An 18,721-nucleotide genomic window follows, 5' to 3' on the forward strand; every position below is an offset into this window, starting at 1 on the left:
ATAACACTTGTTAAAAAATGTTAAATTATTTTACATTTAACACGATCACTATTTCACATTTAACACGATCACATGTTTTCATGAGAAACGCATACCAATAATTACATCTCATTTAGGCCGTGTTCAAATCCGCTGAATATAAAGTAAAATTCAAAGATAATTATGATGAATTTTGAAGTACACAACATAACCCACATAGATGTCATTTAAAATCAATCTTTCAAATTCTCTCTAATTAAATCTTTCCCTCTTAATTGAAAAACAGCCAAATTCATTAATTCAAGAACTGTATATTTCATTTTATGAAAATGCAAGAGTAATTTTATCCATAAGATAAAGAATATAAAATAAATGATAAGTAACATCATCAAGCGGGTAATATGTATTTGCCAAAATTTGATTTTAAAGAGTGTTTGCAAGTATTGTTTACTGTTCAATTAAATAAATCAATTTTTTGACCCAAATTTCTGTTTTTTATTTAGCATTCAATTAAAAATCTAAGTCACTACTGTATATCTCGTAAAAAGGTGAACAACTTCAGCGACAAGTTTCGCTCGAACAGAACGGTTGTTGGTATTCTATTTCTTATCCTCCTATTGATTGACTTACCTATTCCCTTTCTTTTGATTTAAGAAATGAAAGTAGTTTCCGGTGTTACAATATGAGCAGTCGGTGCTGTGGCCTTCTCCGAGATTGTTCAAAAAGATTCACTGTTCAAGAACATGAATATGTGGATATTTCGGCATTTTATACGTTATTACGACTTCAATGATGATTATAATTGAAACAAGTCTGAATTGCCAAATTATCGACCTTAAAAAACAATTTAATTATTTTTGGCTTTTAATTAGCAAAATTACGGGCTAAACTCGATTGACAGAATGATTGAAGAAAATCGGGTTGACCTTTTGTTCTGTCAATAATTCCATGAGTTCCAAAATCACTGATCAACCTCGTAATCTCAAGTTTAAGGGAGATTTTCCAAAGAAATAAATTGTTATTATATTTTCAGATTGAGAAGCAAAAATATGAGATGGAATTAGTAGACAAGCACCAAAGAATGCACTCATCTGTGGATCCATCTCAGCGGTTGTCTGGCCGCCGCTGATTGAAGCTCAGCTTTCCATTTCTGCACTATCGATCAACAGACCACTCCATTTTCCTCTTTTTCAAGAGTTTCTGGGCGAAGCCTCTGATACATCGTGCAATATCAGATTTAAATTGATTTTACCGTTAATTGTGAGAAACGCCGACGGAGAAGGAAGCACTGTATTGCTAGACTGGAGGCAGAAACCCTAACACCAAAATAAATTAGAGGAGGATGAGAATTTATAGAGTATTTTTAGGTCATGGAAATAATGGGCTAATGGGCCTGGTTTGTAAGAGTAAGCCCTTGCTGAAAACCCATATTTTAATATATTCAACTTGGGCTTGATATGTGTGTCTCAAAAAGCCTACATTTATCGTTTGGAGGAGCCCAATCAATTTGAGATCAAAACTCCGGACCGGTGACCGACATTTTATCCCCGAGTGTGGCGATGGACTCACTCATCCAATCCGAGCCGTTCTCTCACCTCTCCTCCGTCGCATCCTGCTGCCGCAGCCACCATCAGGTCCCTCAGGCTCCACCACCTGCTTCTATCTGCCTGCAGCGTGGCAAAACCCGCCACAGAATCTTACCCCTCAGATGCTCCCTCGCTTCCTTAAACCATCAAACTATCGTCTCTTCCGTCGCCGCCCCATCGGCGGAATCCCTCTTGCTCCATCTCACAGCTTCTTCCCCTCAGACTCCTGCCACCTCCATGCGTGGCGCCGATTCCGACGCCATGGGGTTGTTGCTCAAGGAGCGCATTGTATTCCTGGGCAGCAGTGTTGATGATTTTGTCGCTGATTCAATTATTAGTCAGCTGTTACTGTTAGACGCTCAGGATTCGAGGAAGGATATCCGGCTCTTCATCAATTCTTCTGGTGGTTCACTCAGGTTCGTATACTCAAAATTGTTCTTGGCTTTTTAGTTTTATGAAGTCTTTTTAATTCATTTTGTAATTTTATGATATGGCCAAAGAAAAATGGATGGCTTGGCTTCAATCTTTGCTGGCTAATTTTTCAGTTCATTTGAATATGGGAATCCCTAAGATTAGCTTTAGTCACTATAGGTGAATTATATTTCCATGTGTAGCTTGTTACTAAGATTAAATGACCAATATATATTATGAGTTGGTATTATAGTCACTGCCAGAATATGATTTGAGTACGTTTATATTGGTGGATTGGCATTGCTTCCAATGTTATTTGAAATTGGGTCTTCTGGGTTGCCAAATGTTTGTGCTAGTCCTTATTGGTTAGCGTAGCTAAGATGGCATACTGAGGTTTTTCCTCCTAATTGATTGTGTTGAGAAAGTGAGGAACTTTGAATGTGGAGCCCAACAATTTTTACCATTATTTCTGGAGTTGATTGACAGGTTGAAGGAGTGTATGTAGTGGTCTCTCTGTAGGAGGATATGGCTTCATATGCGTATTCTTTTTTCTAAAACTACATATATTTGATTTATTTCTATATAATGTGATTGATGTGTCTTTGAATCTTTCAATGATTATGCAGTAGTTTCGTTAGTATTATCAACCTTCACATGCTCCAGTTAAACAGAATCAGTGGTATAATGTGATGCGCGTGTCACTGAGTCTTTTTTATGCTGTTTTTTAAGATTCTTCATCGCGGTGCTTGCCCCCATATCTACCCGCCTATATGATAATAGTGGTCTACCCCTTCCATTGAAAGAAAATAGGGAGCTTAGTAAAAAGAAAAATTAGTGTATTCAAAATCAAAGATTTTATTCACCTCACAGTAGTGCAGTTATCTTAATTAGTGCTCCTACAAAGGATTGATCTCATCTCCGAAGCGATTACTTCTTTAATTGGTGAAAGCATGTTTATGAATTTATTGCATTTTAATACCTCATGAGTTATGATCTATCTAAATTATGTTATGCAGTATTGATTGATGACCATAATAAGTTACTTATCCCCTATTTATGGCGTCAAGTCTTTGCAACTTGAACCATATCTAAATGTGACTGCATTGGATGGAGTTACATGGCAAAAATATTGATTAACCCTATTCCAAGTTCATCGTCTCATGGAATAGGTTTTAGTTGTGGTTTAGGCTTCTATATATTCTTTAATTTTTCGCAAGTTCATTCATATACATTTTTCACTCCAGCGCTACGATGGCCATCTTTGATGTTGTACGGCTAGTTAGGGCCGATGTCTCCACGATTGCTCTTGGCATATCAGCATCAACAGCATCCATCATTCTTGGTGGTGGCACTAAAGGCAAGCGCTTTGCGATGCCTAATACCCGAATCATGATCCACCAACCATTGGGAGGTGCTAGTGGGCAAGCTATTGATGTGGAAATTCAAGCCAAGGAGGTAATGCATAACAAGAAGAACGTCACAGGAATTATATCTGATTGTTCTGGTAGATCATTTGAACAAGTTGAAAAGGATATTGATAGAGATCGCTACATGTCCCCGATTGAAGCAGTTGAATATGGCTTAATAGATGGAGTTATTGATAGGGATAGCATTATTCCACTTGAGCCTGTCCCAGAAAGAGTTAAACCCTCTACATTCAATTATGAGGAGATCAGCAAGGACCCGAAAAAGTTTTTGACACCTGATATCCCTGATGATGAGATATATTAGTCAGGACATTTATTTCGGGTAAACATCCTTTATAAATTTCATTTTTGCTTTTGTACTTGGTGCTGAACATCCTTTGATTCACATGTACTTACAGATGTTTCAGATTTCCAATGAAACCTTGACTTCATGTTTTAAATTTAACATCTCATTGAACTAAAGAACAATTTTTCAGAATTTTAAGAGTGACTAAAATTATTGACATTCTGCTTGTTTATTGATGCACTAATATTTCACTCACCAATGTCTTAAACGACTTGTTAAGGTTGATTTTAGAACTACTAGAAGCACATTTTTTGTCATCTGCCGATGATTCTAGTTACAGTAAAATAAGTTCCATCTTGATGTCTTTTCATGATCTCCCTTCAGATTGGCATGTGATTATCATATACTGTACTGAAGCATATTTGAGGGATTCTTTGGGCTGTATTTTTGTCCAGACGGGCATCATGTTTATGTGGCAAAGTGATGAACAAATCAAGTGAGACTTTTTTTTTTGGCATAAATTTATGATAATACCGAAAATATTACGTGTTGACAGATTCTACTAGGTAGTTAATTTAATACTATGTCACATCATTTACTTTTTCTCCAAATATTATTACAACCTTTTTTAGTTAAATATTAATGTACTTAGTGAAAATACTATGCAAAACATCCGAAATCCTTTAGTTGGGCAACAATATTAGGATTAAATCCGGATGGTTTGCATTCACCATCCACCGACCTCGATACTTGATGTATATATTCTGAGATTTTTTAGTTTTTTTCTTCTATAAAATTTTTTTTTATATTATAACTCGAATCTTTTATCGATAGTTTAGCTTAAATTGAATAATCGGACCGGCGGACAGGACTGCATTCAAATTTCAACTCTTAGCTAATGTTTTGGTTAATTGTTATAATTAAAGTTTCCAAGTGCATGGAACCAAATGATGTTTGTTTCGTCATTAATTTTTTCCTTTTTAATAAATCTGTGTAGTACATGGTGGGCTCTCAGGTGTAGTTGATATATATTTTTAAAATCTAATTGAATTTTATAATATTTAGTCAAATTTAGGTTTTAGTACTCTTCCAGACATTGCAATTTCTAGTCAAGAGAACGATGTCCTAATTTTAATAAAATGTCGCTATTATTGATTTATTTAACCCCCCAACCTCCTGGCCGTCCATGATATACTTTTAGTAACGTGCCTAAAATTACACAAAACGTATTACTCCATAGCGCATATATTGTTTGTTGCTTATTTAAAAAAATATACGTAACTCGAGAGTTGAATTTTTTGATTAAAATCGGTTTAGATAATTTGATTTGTTAGGTTGATTCGAGTTTACATATGGTTTTTAATATTGCGTCTAGAACTCGATATTTCATCCAAAATTTTGGATTTTGTTTTCAGATTGAGTATGATTCTTGCTAGAATGCTCTAGATATTGCCTCAAACCGGACATTTTTAAATACATTGCTTCAAAACTTGACTGAACCAAATTTGATCGAATATATATAGAACTAGTGAAACGTCTTCTCAACTGCTACGTTATTTAAATACAGAAAAGTCGTTTTCGTGGCTTCCATTGTTTGTCGAGTGCTGCTCAGAGCCGCTCACTTGAACTCATATAATGTTGAACTTCGTGTCATATATATATTTATTAGTTATTTAAAAGTTGATGGAGCAGTTTAGGAGCATATTTTCCTCATTTATTGTAATATTATGCATGTGAAATCATCATATTTCGATCTAAAAGGTGGTAGAGTGACGTAAATATCTCTTAAATGATGAGAGACCTAACTTCGATACCAAATGATTGCTAAAAAAAACCATCATTCCCATTCGTCTAATTTGTCGCCATGAGCAAAATAAGCCCCGTGAGAGTTCAATAATTTTACATAAAAAAAATTTAGAGCTTGCTTGAGCTGACTCATTCAAAACTGGTGGAATTATTTTATGCCTTATTATTACTTACATAGACAGTCACATGGACTAAATAATGCAAGATCAAGTTTCCCAGTATATTTCTCATTCACACAAACTAAGCGACAAATATAGATGACTGGAATCTTGAGCAGAATTAGCTAATTGATTCCAAGAATTAAACATATAAAATTCTGGTCGAGCCCACCATATATTTGTTTAAAAAGAACTTCAGATTAGAAAGAAAATTATGGTGAAAGTGAAATAAATATATAAAAGCATGATTCTTCAAGCAATATAGATGCATAGTTTATGAGAAGTTTTACAGTTCCAAGCTTCTTGCCTTGCCAGATCTAGTTGGAATTTGCCATTAGTCAAAAGATTTTATGTGTGGTTTTGACGGATCAAAAACCAAAAATAAAGAACCATAATTTTGATAGGTTAAATACACATGAAGGCGTGATATTTTTTTGAAATTTAAGGTGGGATCATTTTATATATTGGGTTTAAGGTAGAAATTTATTATACATGAAGGTCTGCAAGAAACAGATGCTGTGTTATTTTCTCGCTGTTTGATTATAACGTCGTTTCTTGGAAAATTTGAAGTTAGAAGTGTAGAAATTTGATGGAGATGGAGGGAAGAAGCTACACAGAGTTTCATCGAAACATAAGCGAAGAAATGTTCATAAAGACGATGATGGAGAGTTCTATTGGGATGCCAGCTCCAACTATGGAGATGATGGGATTCAAGAATCTTACGCAGAGTTTCCGAACAGACAGCGAAGAACTCTTCAAAAGCTGGCTCACTAATGGAGAGGCAAGTGATATTGAATAATCTTCTTATGTTGAAATTCTGCATAAGTTTCTTGAATCAGATTAATGTTTAAGATTTTTAGATTTTCCTGAACATGATTTAGGCTGAGGTTTAGGTATATTTTGTTGTGTCTAAAGAGAAGCACGCTTGTTTATCAGAACAATGGAAGTCATCCAACAAATGCAGCGTATCGACCACGACAAGCATCAAGAAGGTTAGTCGGGGGAGGGTGCTATTTGGGGCCGAAACTAGTGTTTCATGGAAATTTATACATGCAATTAAAGGAGGAGATTGTTCTGCAGGCCTACTTTTAGGTTCGTCTCGATGCGTTTAATACAGTTTGTGATGTAAAATTGCAGGATATCGACTGAACTAGCGAGTTTAACTAATCAAATTGGGGCCATAGGTCAGAAAAAGGCAGAAGATACCACTCAAGTTACAAAAACTACGTCTGTTGCTGATGACTTGTCTAATGATCTACATTCAAACAGGTTCAATTTCAGTTTTTTACTGTCTCGACGCTACTCGAATACATAAAACAAATCCAAGAATTTAGTCAAAGAAGGGAACATCTTGTATCATTTTGCAAGCAAAACTTGCATTTTTATACATCCTATTGATGAAAATAAAAAAATTTCACTTCGAAAAATCGGGGCAACTTCCTATGCCAGGTCCACCTGCTTTAATATGCTAGATCCATATTTCTCATTCTTGAATGGTAAATCCATTTAATATCGAGATAACTGTGCCATTAACTTCCCCAGGCCAGGAGCTGAAAAGGGCTTGCATGGTAGTAATCTGTTCTTGGCAAAGGTACTAAGGTTTCTTCAAAGAAAGTAGTAAATAGTAAAAAAAAAAAAAAAAAAAAAAANTTTAACGAATCAATTTGGTAAACTTAATTGCAGGCCTGGTTTCACAGTTCTCAACCCATGACCAGGAGCAGGTCCTCTGAGTTGAGGTATTCGTTTGACCTGAAAAATTATGTACTTGTTAATTATTGGATAAGTTGTATTTCCACATCATCTTCGTTCTAGTAAATGTATTGCTTTCGAAATTTCATTGAGTTACATAGAATTATATGCAATTTCTTGAAGGAGGAGATATGCTGCTATGCAGAATTCACAGACAGCAATAGGTATGGAGGCAATGCACAATGTATCTGGAAATGGAGCCAACAATTTCAAGCAAGAGACAACAGAAGCAAATGGGTTCAATATCATACCTACAAGCCAGACTCCAAACCAATACAGCCCATTCATGTCTCCATCTCATTCATCGTCGTCTACTTTCCACAATCAACAAATAGGGAATACGGATAAAATCTCTTCTGTTGTGAGCATGCTGAAGGGTACACTAGAACGCAAGAAACTTGGTAACCAGATCGAAAAAGAAGCTGCAAATGACAGTTCTTTTGGCTATTACAGCACTGAGATCTTGGGAAGCACATGCTTAAACCAGGGGGGAGGGGTTTTTGGATGTGAAAATCAGGTAAGTTTTCAAGATGTATCCACTATTGGAGTCAGGGAAGCTGGAGTCCTACAAATGATCGAAGAGTCATTATTGGAAGGGATTATGGATCCAGTTAACCCAACCCAGATGAGAACATTTTCTCGGGAGCCATCTCAAAGTGAATCATCGGCTGCTGCACCAGTGATTTCAAATGGTTTCGAGATCTGCGACGATCCTTGTGTTTCAGCTCAGGGTCCTAGTGTTTGTGAGAGCTCTAGGTATCAAATGGGAAATGGAAGGAGTCCAGAGAACAGTTCAAGAACTAAAGGTACAATCTTTACAGAATGGAAGTAACTGCCGTGTGTGGAGTTCTAAGGAAAAGGACGTCATACTGATGCAATTTCTTTTAACATATTTCAGATTTCAGAGAATGCATGTATGATAACTTGAAAGACAATCAAAAGGTACGTAGTAACTCTCTTAACCAACTGACCCAAGAAACCAGTCGGGGTTTTCCTACACAGCCCCCTCCCCCTGATCGATCCGATCAACCCTGTGAATGAAGATTTTCTTCTCAATTTGATAGTTTCCGGTGTAAACTTAAGATCTTGCTTTGTTTACTGCCAACTATAACTTTATTGTTATACGCTCTATGTCATAAACAGAAACGAGGGCTGATTCGATATGGATCCGTGAACTCATCCTGTTCAGGTCAAATACATTCTCTCTCTTGAAACACAAATCTTCAAATCTAATTGTTGGATCTATGTCCTATGATATAAGTTTACCGAGTAGCTTATTTTGCGCAGTTGAGAGAGGAGATCCTACGAAGAAGCGTAGAGTCGAGCGTTCAAGAAAGTATGTGCACTCCATACTCGTTTAATTTTCTTGATGATGCTTTGCACTGTGTACTGATTTTTCTGGGAAATAAAGGATGGCGGAAGCAAAGGAAAGAAGTTCAATACCAACAATTCCTTCAGATATGCAATCAATTCTAAAGAGGTGTGAAAATCTTGAGAAGGAAGTGCGTTCACTTAAACTTAATTTGGCTTTCATGAATAGGTAAGCCAACAATAGACTCACTGAATCCTTCCAATATACTTCTTTAACTACAATTTTCTTCCACCCTTCCGAGAGTGCATTTTCAGAAAAATAATACCGAGCATTTTTTTAATCTTAATGAATTTCAGAAAGGATTCCGAGCAGACAAAGCAAATAGAAGAACTACAGAAACATAACAAGGAGTTGGGTGAAGAGAAGGAGAGACTTCTTGAAGAAATTGAGAGGATTATCGCAGAAGCAGGGAAAATGTGAGGCTCCTTCATATTTAGTATTTTTCACAACCTTTCTGTATGACTTTCAAGCTAGTTGGAACTAACGACATGGATCCCACATATCCACTGTGCTCTATTTGAAATTAGAAGTCGCAATGATACCCAACTTATCTAGAACATGCATTTCGTTTCATACCAAATTAACTTTGGCCACGTTTTGATCTCAGCAAGTATAATCCAATCTCATTTTCTCACAGATTCCTGTAACAGTCGACACCTGAACCATATTAAACTCTAATTGAGGTAAGTTTGCTCCCGATTGCCGGTCCTGAACCCAAATAAAGGCGAGGAACTCAGAAGGTTCACGGACAGCATAAAACTACCATCACTCCCATCTACTGCCAAGTGCAATGCACTTCAAAATCCAAAAATAACAGGCATCGATTTGCTGTCAATTCAGGGCCCCTGCGTTGTCCAATATTATGTCAAACAGAATTTAAGTTCAATGTAAAACTGTCCAAAGAGTAATAGATTCATTAAACAAAGGTTGATATTTGATTGAAGCATATCAACAAAGAAGAATCATACCAAAACCATAAGAATGGCTTGCAAAATGTTACAATCTTATATTTCAAATTTCTACATAATATAAAATGGTCACGCAAAAAATCACCCATATTTTGGATGTTCAAGAACTCTTTGTTCAATGAAAATCATTAAAAGCTGTCACAACTAAGTTTGACAGAGCACCACAGAAGAATCATACAATTGCTTAGAATAGTCCTAAATAACTTCATTGGCTTGAAATTTTCAGAACTAAAGTATAGTGCACAACACAGCTGCTATATATTTACAATTGTCCTTGTTTCTAGCTGAACTAGATCTAGGTTGATGAACAAATTTTACCGAGGCAAAAGTGTTACATTGTTTCATGGGATTTCTGGCACTTGTCGAGATTGCACTAATGGAAAAAGGAGTGCCTCCACAGGTTGACCCAAGAATAAAATGTAATTGATGGAGGCGAGAGGAGAAAGTGGGCGATTGAATGTTTTTCTTGGGAGTAGGGGGGGGGGGGGGGGGGGGGGTTGGTTTGCAACCACACCTCCTTGCCCACTTCCCCCTATTGGATCTGCTAGCATGTGCCTCCTGATGTGAACTGCTATATGACTAAGAAAGGCCATATCTTTTTACATACTGAAAAGTGACCCAACTCATAAAGGATAAATACACTAAAAATAAACAAGCTCTTTTGGTTAAAATGATACTAGGGTATCGAAGGGACACCCTAGACGCACAGACACGGTAGATCATAGAGATAAATTGCCGCAGAAGTGCAGCCAAAGTAATGGATAAAAAAGAAGTTGTCAAGCCAGCAATAAGTCCAGCAATCATGTCCCATCTCCACCATCTTATTGATGCCCCATTGGAAAACCAGGACTTTGACATCCTTATAAACCTAAAATGAAAAGAGTATCATAATATATAATAAGGCAAAGCAGACAATTGAAAAGCCATATAGTGGAGTTACGGACAAATAAATTTCCATTTCATATTTAACATAAGCCAAAAAACATTATAGAGAATAAATATTAATACAGGGATAAAGGAATTCTATTAAAAAAAATTGAGAAAAGAAAGTAAACTAGACAAGCTCAGACCCAATAAGTCACAGTTTACACAAAAAATTATGAGGAAAATAATTCTAAACCACTAAAAAGAAAAACCATTCATATTACCCAACAAAAAAAACTGGACTAAAGGAAACCAATTGACCGTTTTGAAGTTAGATGAATGCAAATCCAATCAAGATCAAATTTAATTCCTCAATGCAAAAAGCGAACATCAATGAAATGAAAGAGAACTGATGCCCAAGTTTGAAATTAGTAACAACTCAAACAACAATAATTTGACAAGATTGGGGGCCTGACATTGATTTTTTCTACATTATTACTTGTTGAACTTAGTTGTAATGTCGTATGCTTTTGGTATATCTCAAATATTTTGTTCCTGTGAACTTCAAACTCTGAAAAATCTTTTAATACTAACAAAGGTTTAGTCAAATTGCCCTGGTTGATGCAACCAGATCAATTTCTAATGCATGCATTGATTATCATCGATAGCTTTATATAGGCTATTGACCAAGTACTTTAATCATAGCCTTTTTCACAGTTCACACTAATGAAAATTGATCTTCCCGACTGTGACAATATTTTTTATTCTTCTTCTAAACGTGAATTTACGTTAAACTTAAGAAAGAAATAGTTTCCTGTTACTTACAACATGGAATAGCGTTTAAGCATCTCAACAGTAGATGGATCCTGGGCCTGGCAGTCAAATAAACCTTTGTGATTCATGCTCACTTTAGAAATCCCCAGTGTATACCAGCATTGATAAGTTTCATTAACCTGAACAAGCAAACTAATCAATATGGATGAATAAAACATGTGCATGAAAATAATCACAATAAATTTACTAAGCTATAATGAACCTTCTGGTTTTTAAAAGCTGCTTGAGACAAACTCCCAAAGCGAAAAACCCAATAATTAGATGACAATACAACACCATAATGATCAAGGTTGCTTTGTAAAATATGAACCTTAAATTTATCTTTTGTCAACCATGCAGCACCAAAATTGGGTCTACAGTTGGATGGGAGGGCTTCATTCGGGGCCTCAGCAAATGCAAATCTTGCCTGGCCTGAATGATCTACATATTCTACCTACAAACAGAAACATCAAATTACGCTTTATAGTGCAAAAAAAATAAAAAATAAAATCAGGTGTCTTGAAAAAAAAAGAAAAAAAAAGACCATCAGATTCTGAGTCATTCTTATACACCAAAAAAACGACAAAAGGATAGAACAGTTTCCATATTACCAATTCGTTAGGTCAACGGGAAAGCTATTGCAGCACATATAATAGATGTCATATGTATTGCAAGAAAAAGAAAAGGAATTTTAGCATATAAATTCCGTATGTTAGCAGTTGCATCCATAATAAGCTAAGTATTTCACAGAATATATATGCATTGAGATACTGGAGAAAAGGAAAAAAGATGGATATTGCTTTTTGAGGTGATTGACTCATTGGAGTTTGTTCATCGGAAATCAAGTCAAGTATAAAAACGGCTCTAGAAGTGAGAGCTAATTGGAGATACTATTCCGTTCATTAATTACATAATATATACTTTCCATTATTTAGAGGGTGCTACTTTTGTACAGTCCTTGGCATTTGACGAGATCGTAACATACTGATTGATAAGACAATGATTTGACTAACCAGCATTCAAAAATATGTCACAAAATCGACAATTTCTCTCACTATTAATTATGAAATACAAATGACTCCATATGGCCCCAATATATAGACTTGTTTGATTTTTTTGACAGATTAAGAAGTCATTGAAAATGCAAAGTGTACAAACACACTTTCTATTTGATCATTACATAATTCATTCAAAAAATGGTTACACGTCTTTCCAAGACTTAGTTAATAGGGGTATATTAAGAAAAAAAATAAAGAAATGTTGCTAAATGTAAAAAGTGGACTATATGTTGGGACAACCGAAAAAGAAAATGCAGCCTATATATTTGGGAAGGCCTAGAGTATTTCCTTAACCTCAAAGGATATCTAGTCCACAACAATCCCTTGAGTTCCTTGAATACGTACGCATTTTGCAGTCAATACACTAAGCAAATTTATGTACCGGAAAACAACTCATCATCGAGCATATCTTTTCCAAAAAACATAAGGTTCACACTCAATTTATGATCTATTGTAATGTTAACAAAACTAATGGATTTTTCTTAGATCCATCAATGTATTAGTTGTAGCAATAAGTCAACAAATCAAAGTGTGATAGATAAACCATTACATTATGCAAGAAGGTAAAATAATTACCTTGAAAATAGATGCCCAATAGTAATCATAATGGCAGCGATATCTTTTTCTTTCAGACTGGTAGAACGCGTGCTTGGCTTTGTAATTTAATAATCCTAACTCACATACCTTTGTTGACCTCAGATCAACACCTGAAAAGATATGCAATTCAGTGGTAAGAGTGGGGCCTTCATTAACTGTGTTCTCCATCACCATGAAACAAGCCAGTCTTTTACTTTAAAATGATACTCCGTGGTGTTTTTCGACGACTGACTCGAATAACAGCTAAATCTCAAGTGCCAAGGAGGAAGTTCAAATGCAAACAAGTTGATGATATTGCTTTTGACAAAGAGCCTAGAGTGACATGGCATATTAACTATAGATAATGCAAGAGGAGATCATACGAGCATCTTCAAATATATCATGCCTTGATACATCTCATCATATCAGCAAAATTTTCTAAAATCATGTGCCAATTTTTTTTTACAAACTCTGCATAACTACGACGAGTAAACTGGCTTGCATTTAATGTCAAGATAGTGATGGCTGAGCCAAAGTCAAGCAGATTCAATCTTTATCTTTTCCTATGCAATTTCTTGGTGAAGACAATGATTTTCCCTTGACACACCCCATCGTAATCAACTGACATTTCGATACTTCAAAACTTTCCACGTAATAAATAAGTAAATATAATAGGCTGAAATTTTGGAATTGCAGATATTTACTGCTGGAGACTATTCTACACTGAGAGGAGACGGAAATCGGGCTCCAGATCGATAGATTTCCAATCAGAACAGCTAAATACAGTATGAAAAACAAGATTAAGAACGAGAACACAAGAACAAAACAGGAACGCAAGATTATGCGATGAACACTGGCTTTAGCGTTTTCCTTCTTCCTCCGCTCCTCCACCATTTCATGCGAATCCATGGAGATTTTGTAGGGTAGATTCTGGGTGAGCTGTAGCAAATCCGGCGGTGAAATTCACCGTCCCCGGAGATTTCATCCGGTGATCGGGGTATTTGTGGACGCCAAAATGAACTTCGCTCTATTTATTTACCGTTTGTGGGTGCGGGTTAAACCCGTCGCCCGTCAACGGATGTAATAAAAATTAATGTTTAATTATTTTTCTCAAGATAGTCCACTTATTATATGGTTTTTTAGAGGGATTAATTCCTTTTTAAAAAAGAGCTTTTTATAAATATCTATAATAAAATTTGGCATTATATTGAGTTTGTTTTTAAAATTAATCCTTAATTATCCTTTAGGTCATAATAACAGTAACACACAAACACATGAAATTGACACATTCAATAGAAGAGGGACATCATCGGTCGGTGGTCGTATAAATGTGCACGAGTGTGCAATAAATCAAAATTCTTATATATATANCACCTCCTCCGCTGACACCACGGAATACCTGGACCCAGTGTCCATCAGCATTCCACTTTTTGCAGCTTCATTCCTCAACCCAATATTACCACCCCCCTGCAAAAAAAGACCTGCACTGGAATAGCTTGCATGACCGTTTAACGAGGAGTAACCCACGAATTTGTTTCCACTCAGGAATTCCAAATTGGAGGAATCAACCCATCTACCCCCGCTGTGTTCGGAGAAGTAAACTTTGTGGAGTACCCCATCAAAATTGCTGATTCTAAGCGTCAAATGTTCCCAGTCTCCCACGTGTTCGCCGATTTTCCCGAGTGAAATTTTGCGGAATAATCCTATCTTTGCTGTTGCAGGGCCGTTAAAGGGGTAGAAAAGCCACACTTGAATGTCGGTAAATGTTGCTCCAAGCACTGGTTTGATGTGCATATAAGCTTCTGCGGTCTGCAAATCTCCTTTCTTCACTCTTTCTCTAGCTTGTTCATCAATTGGAAGGTCTAACCAGTATGCGCCATCATTTGAGCCCCCTTGCGGAAGATTTGAACCATCGGGCTCAATTGGCGTAGGTTTTGACTCTTCTCCCTTTGTGTACAGCAATGCACCATTGCTGAAATACCAGTTTACTGAAGAGGGCAGGTAAATCTCCTTAGGATGGAAGTAAATATACGGTGCATATGTCTTCAATAATGCTTCAACCTGGCTTAGATTAGGCATGGAAGATAAGTTGGGATTGTTGTTCTTCAGACGAGATAAGGGCGGGGTGGAACTAGAAGTGTCGTTAGCAGTGTTTTCTTGAATAGAGAATGTGCCTATACCAAATGCTTGTGCTGCCATCCCTCTGTTCTTTGGTCCTAAATCATATATATTCAATCCATTATGTGCCCAAATCAAGTTATTGGATTCGGATTCATCTGTGAAATCAGATCTAACACATCGAATCTTGTCTAGAGAAGGCTTATCAGGGGACGATGTGATGACATACCCCACGGCTCTGTAGCCGTTGGGTGGTTTTGGGAGCCAAAAATAAGCTGTCTTTTCCGGCCCATATGGCTGGCTACTGTTAACCCAAACTTGAGTGTAGTCAATTGGACTCTTCAAGATCTGACCTGATTGATCACTTGCATCAGATTTTCCCACCAAAACCCTACCAAAAAGAGGTTGGTTATTTGCTTGGGCGTAGCTACCAAGCATCGAGAAACCATCTGGTATTGGAGATGGTTCAAAAAACGTCACACCAAGATCGTTTGGTCCTCCTGTATATGTTGCCCAGATTTTCTTGAAAGATGATATTTGAAGCAATTGAAGGCCTCCTATGTCTATTACTCCTCTTCCAAAGCCGCCACCTGTCATGCAGGCAGGAACAAAAACCAAACATAAGGCCAACTTAGCAGGTGAAAGTAATACAATGCTAGCAGGCCATAAGCCCAAAGCATAGCTGAAATTCAAACCCAAAATACTAGTCTAAGTGGTCATGTAACGTCTCAGGTTGATATGTTACTCTTTTCGCTCACATCCAATCCAGTTTTCAACTAAACCACTTAAGTTAGGTCGTAAACCCAAATACAACAATTCAAACCCGAAAAAACTTTTTTATTACAGGGAAAAGATTCCCAAGTTCATGTCATTTCACCGTTGTTTATAAAACCAATGTGGGATGTTTTACTGTTACCCGAATACCGAAACGGTGTTGAGAAACAACAAACCTGAAGGCCAAGAGGGCAGTGGAGACGGAAGCTTGAAAATGGTGTCGATAGGCAGAGAATTACTTGATTCCATGTTTGATGAAGAAACATTGCTACTCAGACAATTCCCAGTCACCAATAATCTCAGTACAACCATAAAGAAAACACTGAAATTGCTGGAGCAGATACATGTGCGTACGAGGATAAGAAACAGACTGCCCAAAAGCATGTTCCAGGTACCAAGATTCAATCTTTTCATCTTCGAAACCTTTACATACATGTATACATACGCACACGTACGTGTCTCCCAGACAACAGAGTTGTCGCCTTAGCTAATTTCTGTGGTGAAAATAATCAGTATTTGGTACCTGCATGCCGTGATTTCTCTCTTATATTGAATTGGGTTGGCTGAGTGATTGTTTCTTTACAGATAAAACAAATGGAAAAGTAAAAGTTAACGGTTACCTAACTTTAAGTCAAAAGAATTAATAGAAACCAATGCATTTCTTGTAGTAAGTGCGGACTCCATTTATTCTTACCATTCGAAACCGACGAGAGGAAACAGGTGGAATTGGTTTTGAGTGACAATATAACCATAATCGCACTTAGCGGCTCTAAATTTTAAACAAAAATGAAATAAATGTTTTTGGTGTTATTGATAATTTGTAATCTTTGTTATAAATGTAAAGTTGACTGGCCTCTAAATTCTAAATCAAATTTTTGGGCCCGTTCATTTTTAACCATATTGATTCTATTAACAATTTGTACAAAAACTCATGTGACGATATCACTTGTATACCCATTAAAAAATTTTATTTTTTATGTCAAAAATATTAATTTTTATTGAGTAAAAAATGTTATTTTTATGTCAAAAATATTATTTTTTACTTTGTATAATATAATTCTATTATACTATATAATTGTATATTATAATGAATAATTATCTGCGGTTGGTGGGACGGATATGGGGTCGAGGTGCCAAAAATGTATGAGTACTTATTCTCTAAAGGGTGTTAAAGAGTGTATATGTGTATTTTTTAAGTACTCATACACTTTTAGTACCTCGACCCCATATAATTCTATTATATCATATAATTGTATATTATAATGAATAATTATCCGCAGTTGGTGGGACGGTTATGGAGTCGAGGTGCTAAAAGTATATGAATACGTATTCTCTAAAGGGGGTTAAAGAGTATATTTTTCGACACCACTCTTTAACACCCTTTAAAAAAAATGTTCATGTAATTAAGAAAAAAATGTGATCGATGCAGTGCGCTCGAGCCGCATATATTGTCAATTGGCCAATTTTTTAAAAACTTTTTTATATATTACTTTTGAATAATTTTGATTTAATTTTATATTACTTCTGGTTCAACTCCACATCTAAATCACATATGTGCGTTTATTAATTTTTACAATTATAATATTAAGAAATGAATTTAAAAAAATACTATACAATCCCTATTGTGATTCTAAGCAATTGCTTGAATATTGACAAAGCTTTTAATATAATATATTACTTTGTGAATTGATTAGTGCCATATTAGTGGAAGTGTCAAATAATTATTAGGTGATTCCACTCTCTTAGCATGTTGAGAGGGATAAATTATTCTTATGAGTTGTCGTTATCTATATATAGTTTCATAATTAAATTTATGAACAACTCATGAGGAACAAATCGAGTATTAACCTTTTTTTTTTGGGAAATAATTCGTTCGATTTATCAAACAAAGCAAAGTTCACGATATTCATTCACGTAGACAATATCAATCATGGGAAAATTGAAACTATAATTCATTCTTTTGCCATATACAAAAATGTTTCTCATTAACAATGTTTAACATAACCAAAAGATATTTTTCAACATTGATAATATTGCAAGTTTTGCGATCATAAAACATAACCAAATCGATAAAAGAGGGAAAATTGTAATTTTAGTCACGTAAGTTAGTTTGTTTTGTGTTTTATTCTTGTAACCTGTTAAAGTTTAGTTTTCATACAGTAACTTGAATTTTTTTCGTTTTGATCTTTTTTTTTTTCGAAACTACTAAATCCAACTAATATGGTTTAATCAACTTTGATTTCATCATACGTGACATGTGTATATTTTAATAAGTGTAACACAAGTTTTATTCTTATCATATGAGTGATATAAAAAAGTGTCAGTGTCAAATAAAAAATATCCAGTGAATTTAATAATTTTCGGGCAAAAAAAGACAAAAAAAAATTCAAGTTATTTGATGAAAAATAAATTTTGCCAATTTACAGAACTAAAACCATAACAAGCTACTTTATAAGACTAAAATTGTGATTTTTTCCAATAAAAATATAATATGATGAATTATACTAGTAATAGTAATAAAATAAAATACATGGGTTGTGAGTGTATAAAAAAATTTAAAATGAAAATATTAAATTAATTATTATTATCATAATTTTTTTAAAATGAAAAATTATTTATAAAAATATATGCAGTAAAAAACACTTACAATATTGAATATTAAAATACCATTGTTAAATTCTTTAACCATTTTTTAGATTCCGCATATGAATGTTTTTTTTTGTTAAAATCTTGTTTTTGTATTCTATAACTCAATGGAGCTTAATTCGAAAGTTAA

General features: G+C 35.3%; 4 protein-coding genes and 1 non-coding gene across 8 annotated transcripts; 2 read left to right on the plus strand and 3 right to left on the minus strand.

Moving 5' to 3' along the window:
- Positions 1-1,024: 1,024 nt before the first annotated feature.
- On the minus strand, positions 1,025-1,208 carry LOC140980013 (small nucleolar RNA snoR143). The gene has a single exon (XR_012175845.1). It is a non-coding gene; the product is annotated as a small nucleolar RNA snoR143 (small nucleolar RNA).
- Positions 1,209-1,365: 157 nt separating this feature from the next.
- On the plus strand, positions 1,366-4,197 carry LOC140979971 (ATP-dependent Clp protease proteolytic subunit 4, chloroplastic-like). Of its 2 annotated transcripts, XM_073445654.1 has the most exons (3): positions 1,374-1,981; positions 3,221-3,725; positions 4,074-4,197. In XM_073445654.1, the coding sequence occupies exons 1-2, from the start codon at positions 1,539-1,541 to the stop codon at positions 3,705-3,707; spliced, it is 930 nt and encodes a 309-aa protein (XP_073301755.1). In that variant the 5' UTR covers positions 1,374-1,538; the 3' UTR covers positions 3,708-3,725; positions 4,074-4,197. The 2 variants fall into 2 exon arrangements, with proteins under 2 accessions (XP_073301756.1, XP_073301755.1); XM_073445655.1 differs by lacking the exon at positions 4,074-4,197 and having other exon boundaries at positions 1,366-1,981; positions 3,221-3,881.
- Positions 4,198-5,904: 1,707 nt separating this feature from the next.
- On the plus strand, positions 5,905-10,433 carry LOC140979972 (protein CYCLOPS-like). Of its 2 annotated transcripts, XM_073445656.1 has the most exons (12): positions 5,905-6,434; positions 6,590-6,645; positions 6,791-6,922; positions 7,196-7,244; positions 7,337-7,389; positions 7,526-8,208; positions 8,301-8,344; positions 8,546-8,591; positions 8,690-8,738; positions 8,814-8,942; positions 9,071-9,190; positions 9,412-10,433. In XM_073445656.1, the coding sequence occupies exons 1-12, from the start codon at positions 6,243-6,245 to the stop codon at positions 9,419-9,421; spliced, it is 1,563 nt and encodes a 520-aa protein (XP_073301757.1). In that variant the 5' UTR covers positions 5,905-6,242; the 3' UTR covers positions 9,422-10,433. The 2 variants fall into 2 exon arrangements, with proteins under 2 accessions (XP_073301757.1, XP_073301758.1); XM_073445657.1 differs by lacking the exon at positions 9,412-10,433 and having other exon boundaries at positions 9,071-9,376.
- LOC140979973 (uncharacterized) lies at positions 10,231-14,137 on the minus strand. Of its 2 annotated transcripts, none has more exons than XM_073445660.1 (5): positions 13,908-14,137; positions 13,054-13,184; positions 11,751-11,873; positions 11,432-11,559; positions 10,231-10,610 (listed from the first exon to the last, which is right to left on the minus strand). In XM_073445660.1, exons 1-5 carry the CDS (start codon positions 13,960-13,962, stop codon positions 10,322-10,324), a joined length of 726 nt encoding a protein of 241 aa, XP_073301761.1. In that variant the 5' UTR covers positions 13,963-14,137; the 3' UTR covers positions 10,231-10,321. The 2 variants fall into 2 exon arrangements, with proteins under 2 accessions (XP_073301761.1, XP_073301760.1); XM_073445659.1 differs by having other exon boundaries at positions 13,758-14,136.
- A 275-nt stretch (positions 14,138-14,412) lies between these two features.
- On the minus strand, positions 14,413-16,821 carry LOC140979155 (hypothetical protein At1g04090-like). The gene is made up of 2 exons (XM_073444493.1): positions 16,122-16,821; positions 14,413-15,761 (listed from the first exon to the last, which is right to left on the minus strand). Exons 1-2 carry the CDS (start codon positions 16,378-16,380, stop codon positions 14,413-14,415), a joined length of 1,608 nt encoding a protein of 535 aa, XP_073300594.1. The 5' UTR covers positions 16,381-16,821.
- Positions 16,822-18,721: the final 1,900 nt, after the last annotated feature.

Source organism: Primulina huaijiensis, chromosome 6 (assembly GCF_012295235.1).
Source record: "Primulina huaijiensis isolate GDHJ02 chromosome 6, ASM1229523v2, whole genome shotgun sequence".
NCBI classification, from domain to species: domain Eukaryota; kingdom Viridiplantae; phylum Streptophyta; class Magnoliopsida; order Lamiales; family Gesneriaceae; genus Primulina; species Primulina huaijiensis.

Bases quoted from the DNA above. Each gene is read 5' to 3' on its own strand.
- LOC140979972 (XM_073445656.1), top strand. From the start codon at position 6,243: ATGGAGATGGAGGGAAGAAGCTACACAGAGTTTCATCGAAACATAAGC. The intron at 6,435-6,589 runs GCAAGTGATATT...CTTGTTTATCAG, and splicing joins GCTGGCTCACTAATGGAGAG to AACAATGGAAGTCATCCAAC. The intron at 8,739-8,813 runs GTATGTGCACTC...TGGGAAATAAAG, and splicing joins AGAGTCGAGCGTTCAAGAAA to GATGGCGGAAGCAAAGGAAA.
- LOC140979973 (XM_073445659.1), bottom strand. From the start codon at position 13,962: ATGGATTCGCATGAAATGGTGGAGGAGCGGAGGAAGAAGGAAAACGCT. The intron at 11,874-13,053 runs GTAATTATTTTA...TTCTGTTTGTAG, and splicing joins ATTGGGCATCTATTTTCAAG to GTAGAATATGTAGATCATTC. The intron at 11,560-11,750 runs GTTCATATTTTA...TTGCTTGTTCAG, and splicing joins TGACAAAAGATAAATTTAAG to GTTAATGAAACTTATCAATG.
- LOC140979971 (XM_073445655.1), top strand. From the start codon at position 1,539: ATGGACTCACTCATCCAATCCGAGCCGTTCTCTCACCTCTCCTCCGTC. The intron at 1,982-3,220 runs GTTCGTATACTC...TTTTCACTCCAG, and splicing joins TCTTCTGGTGGTTCACTCAG to CGCTACGATGGCCATCTTTG.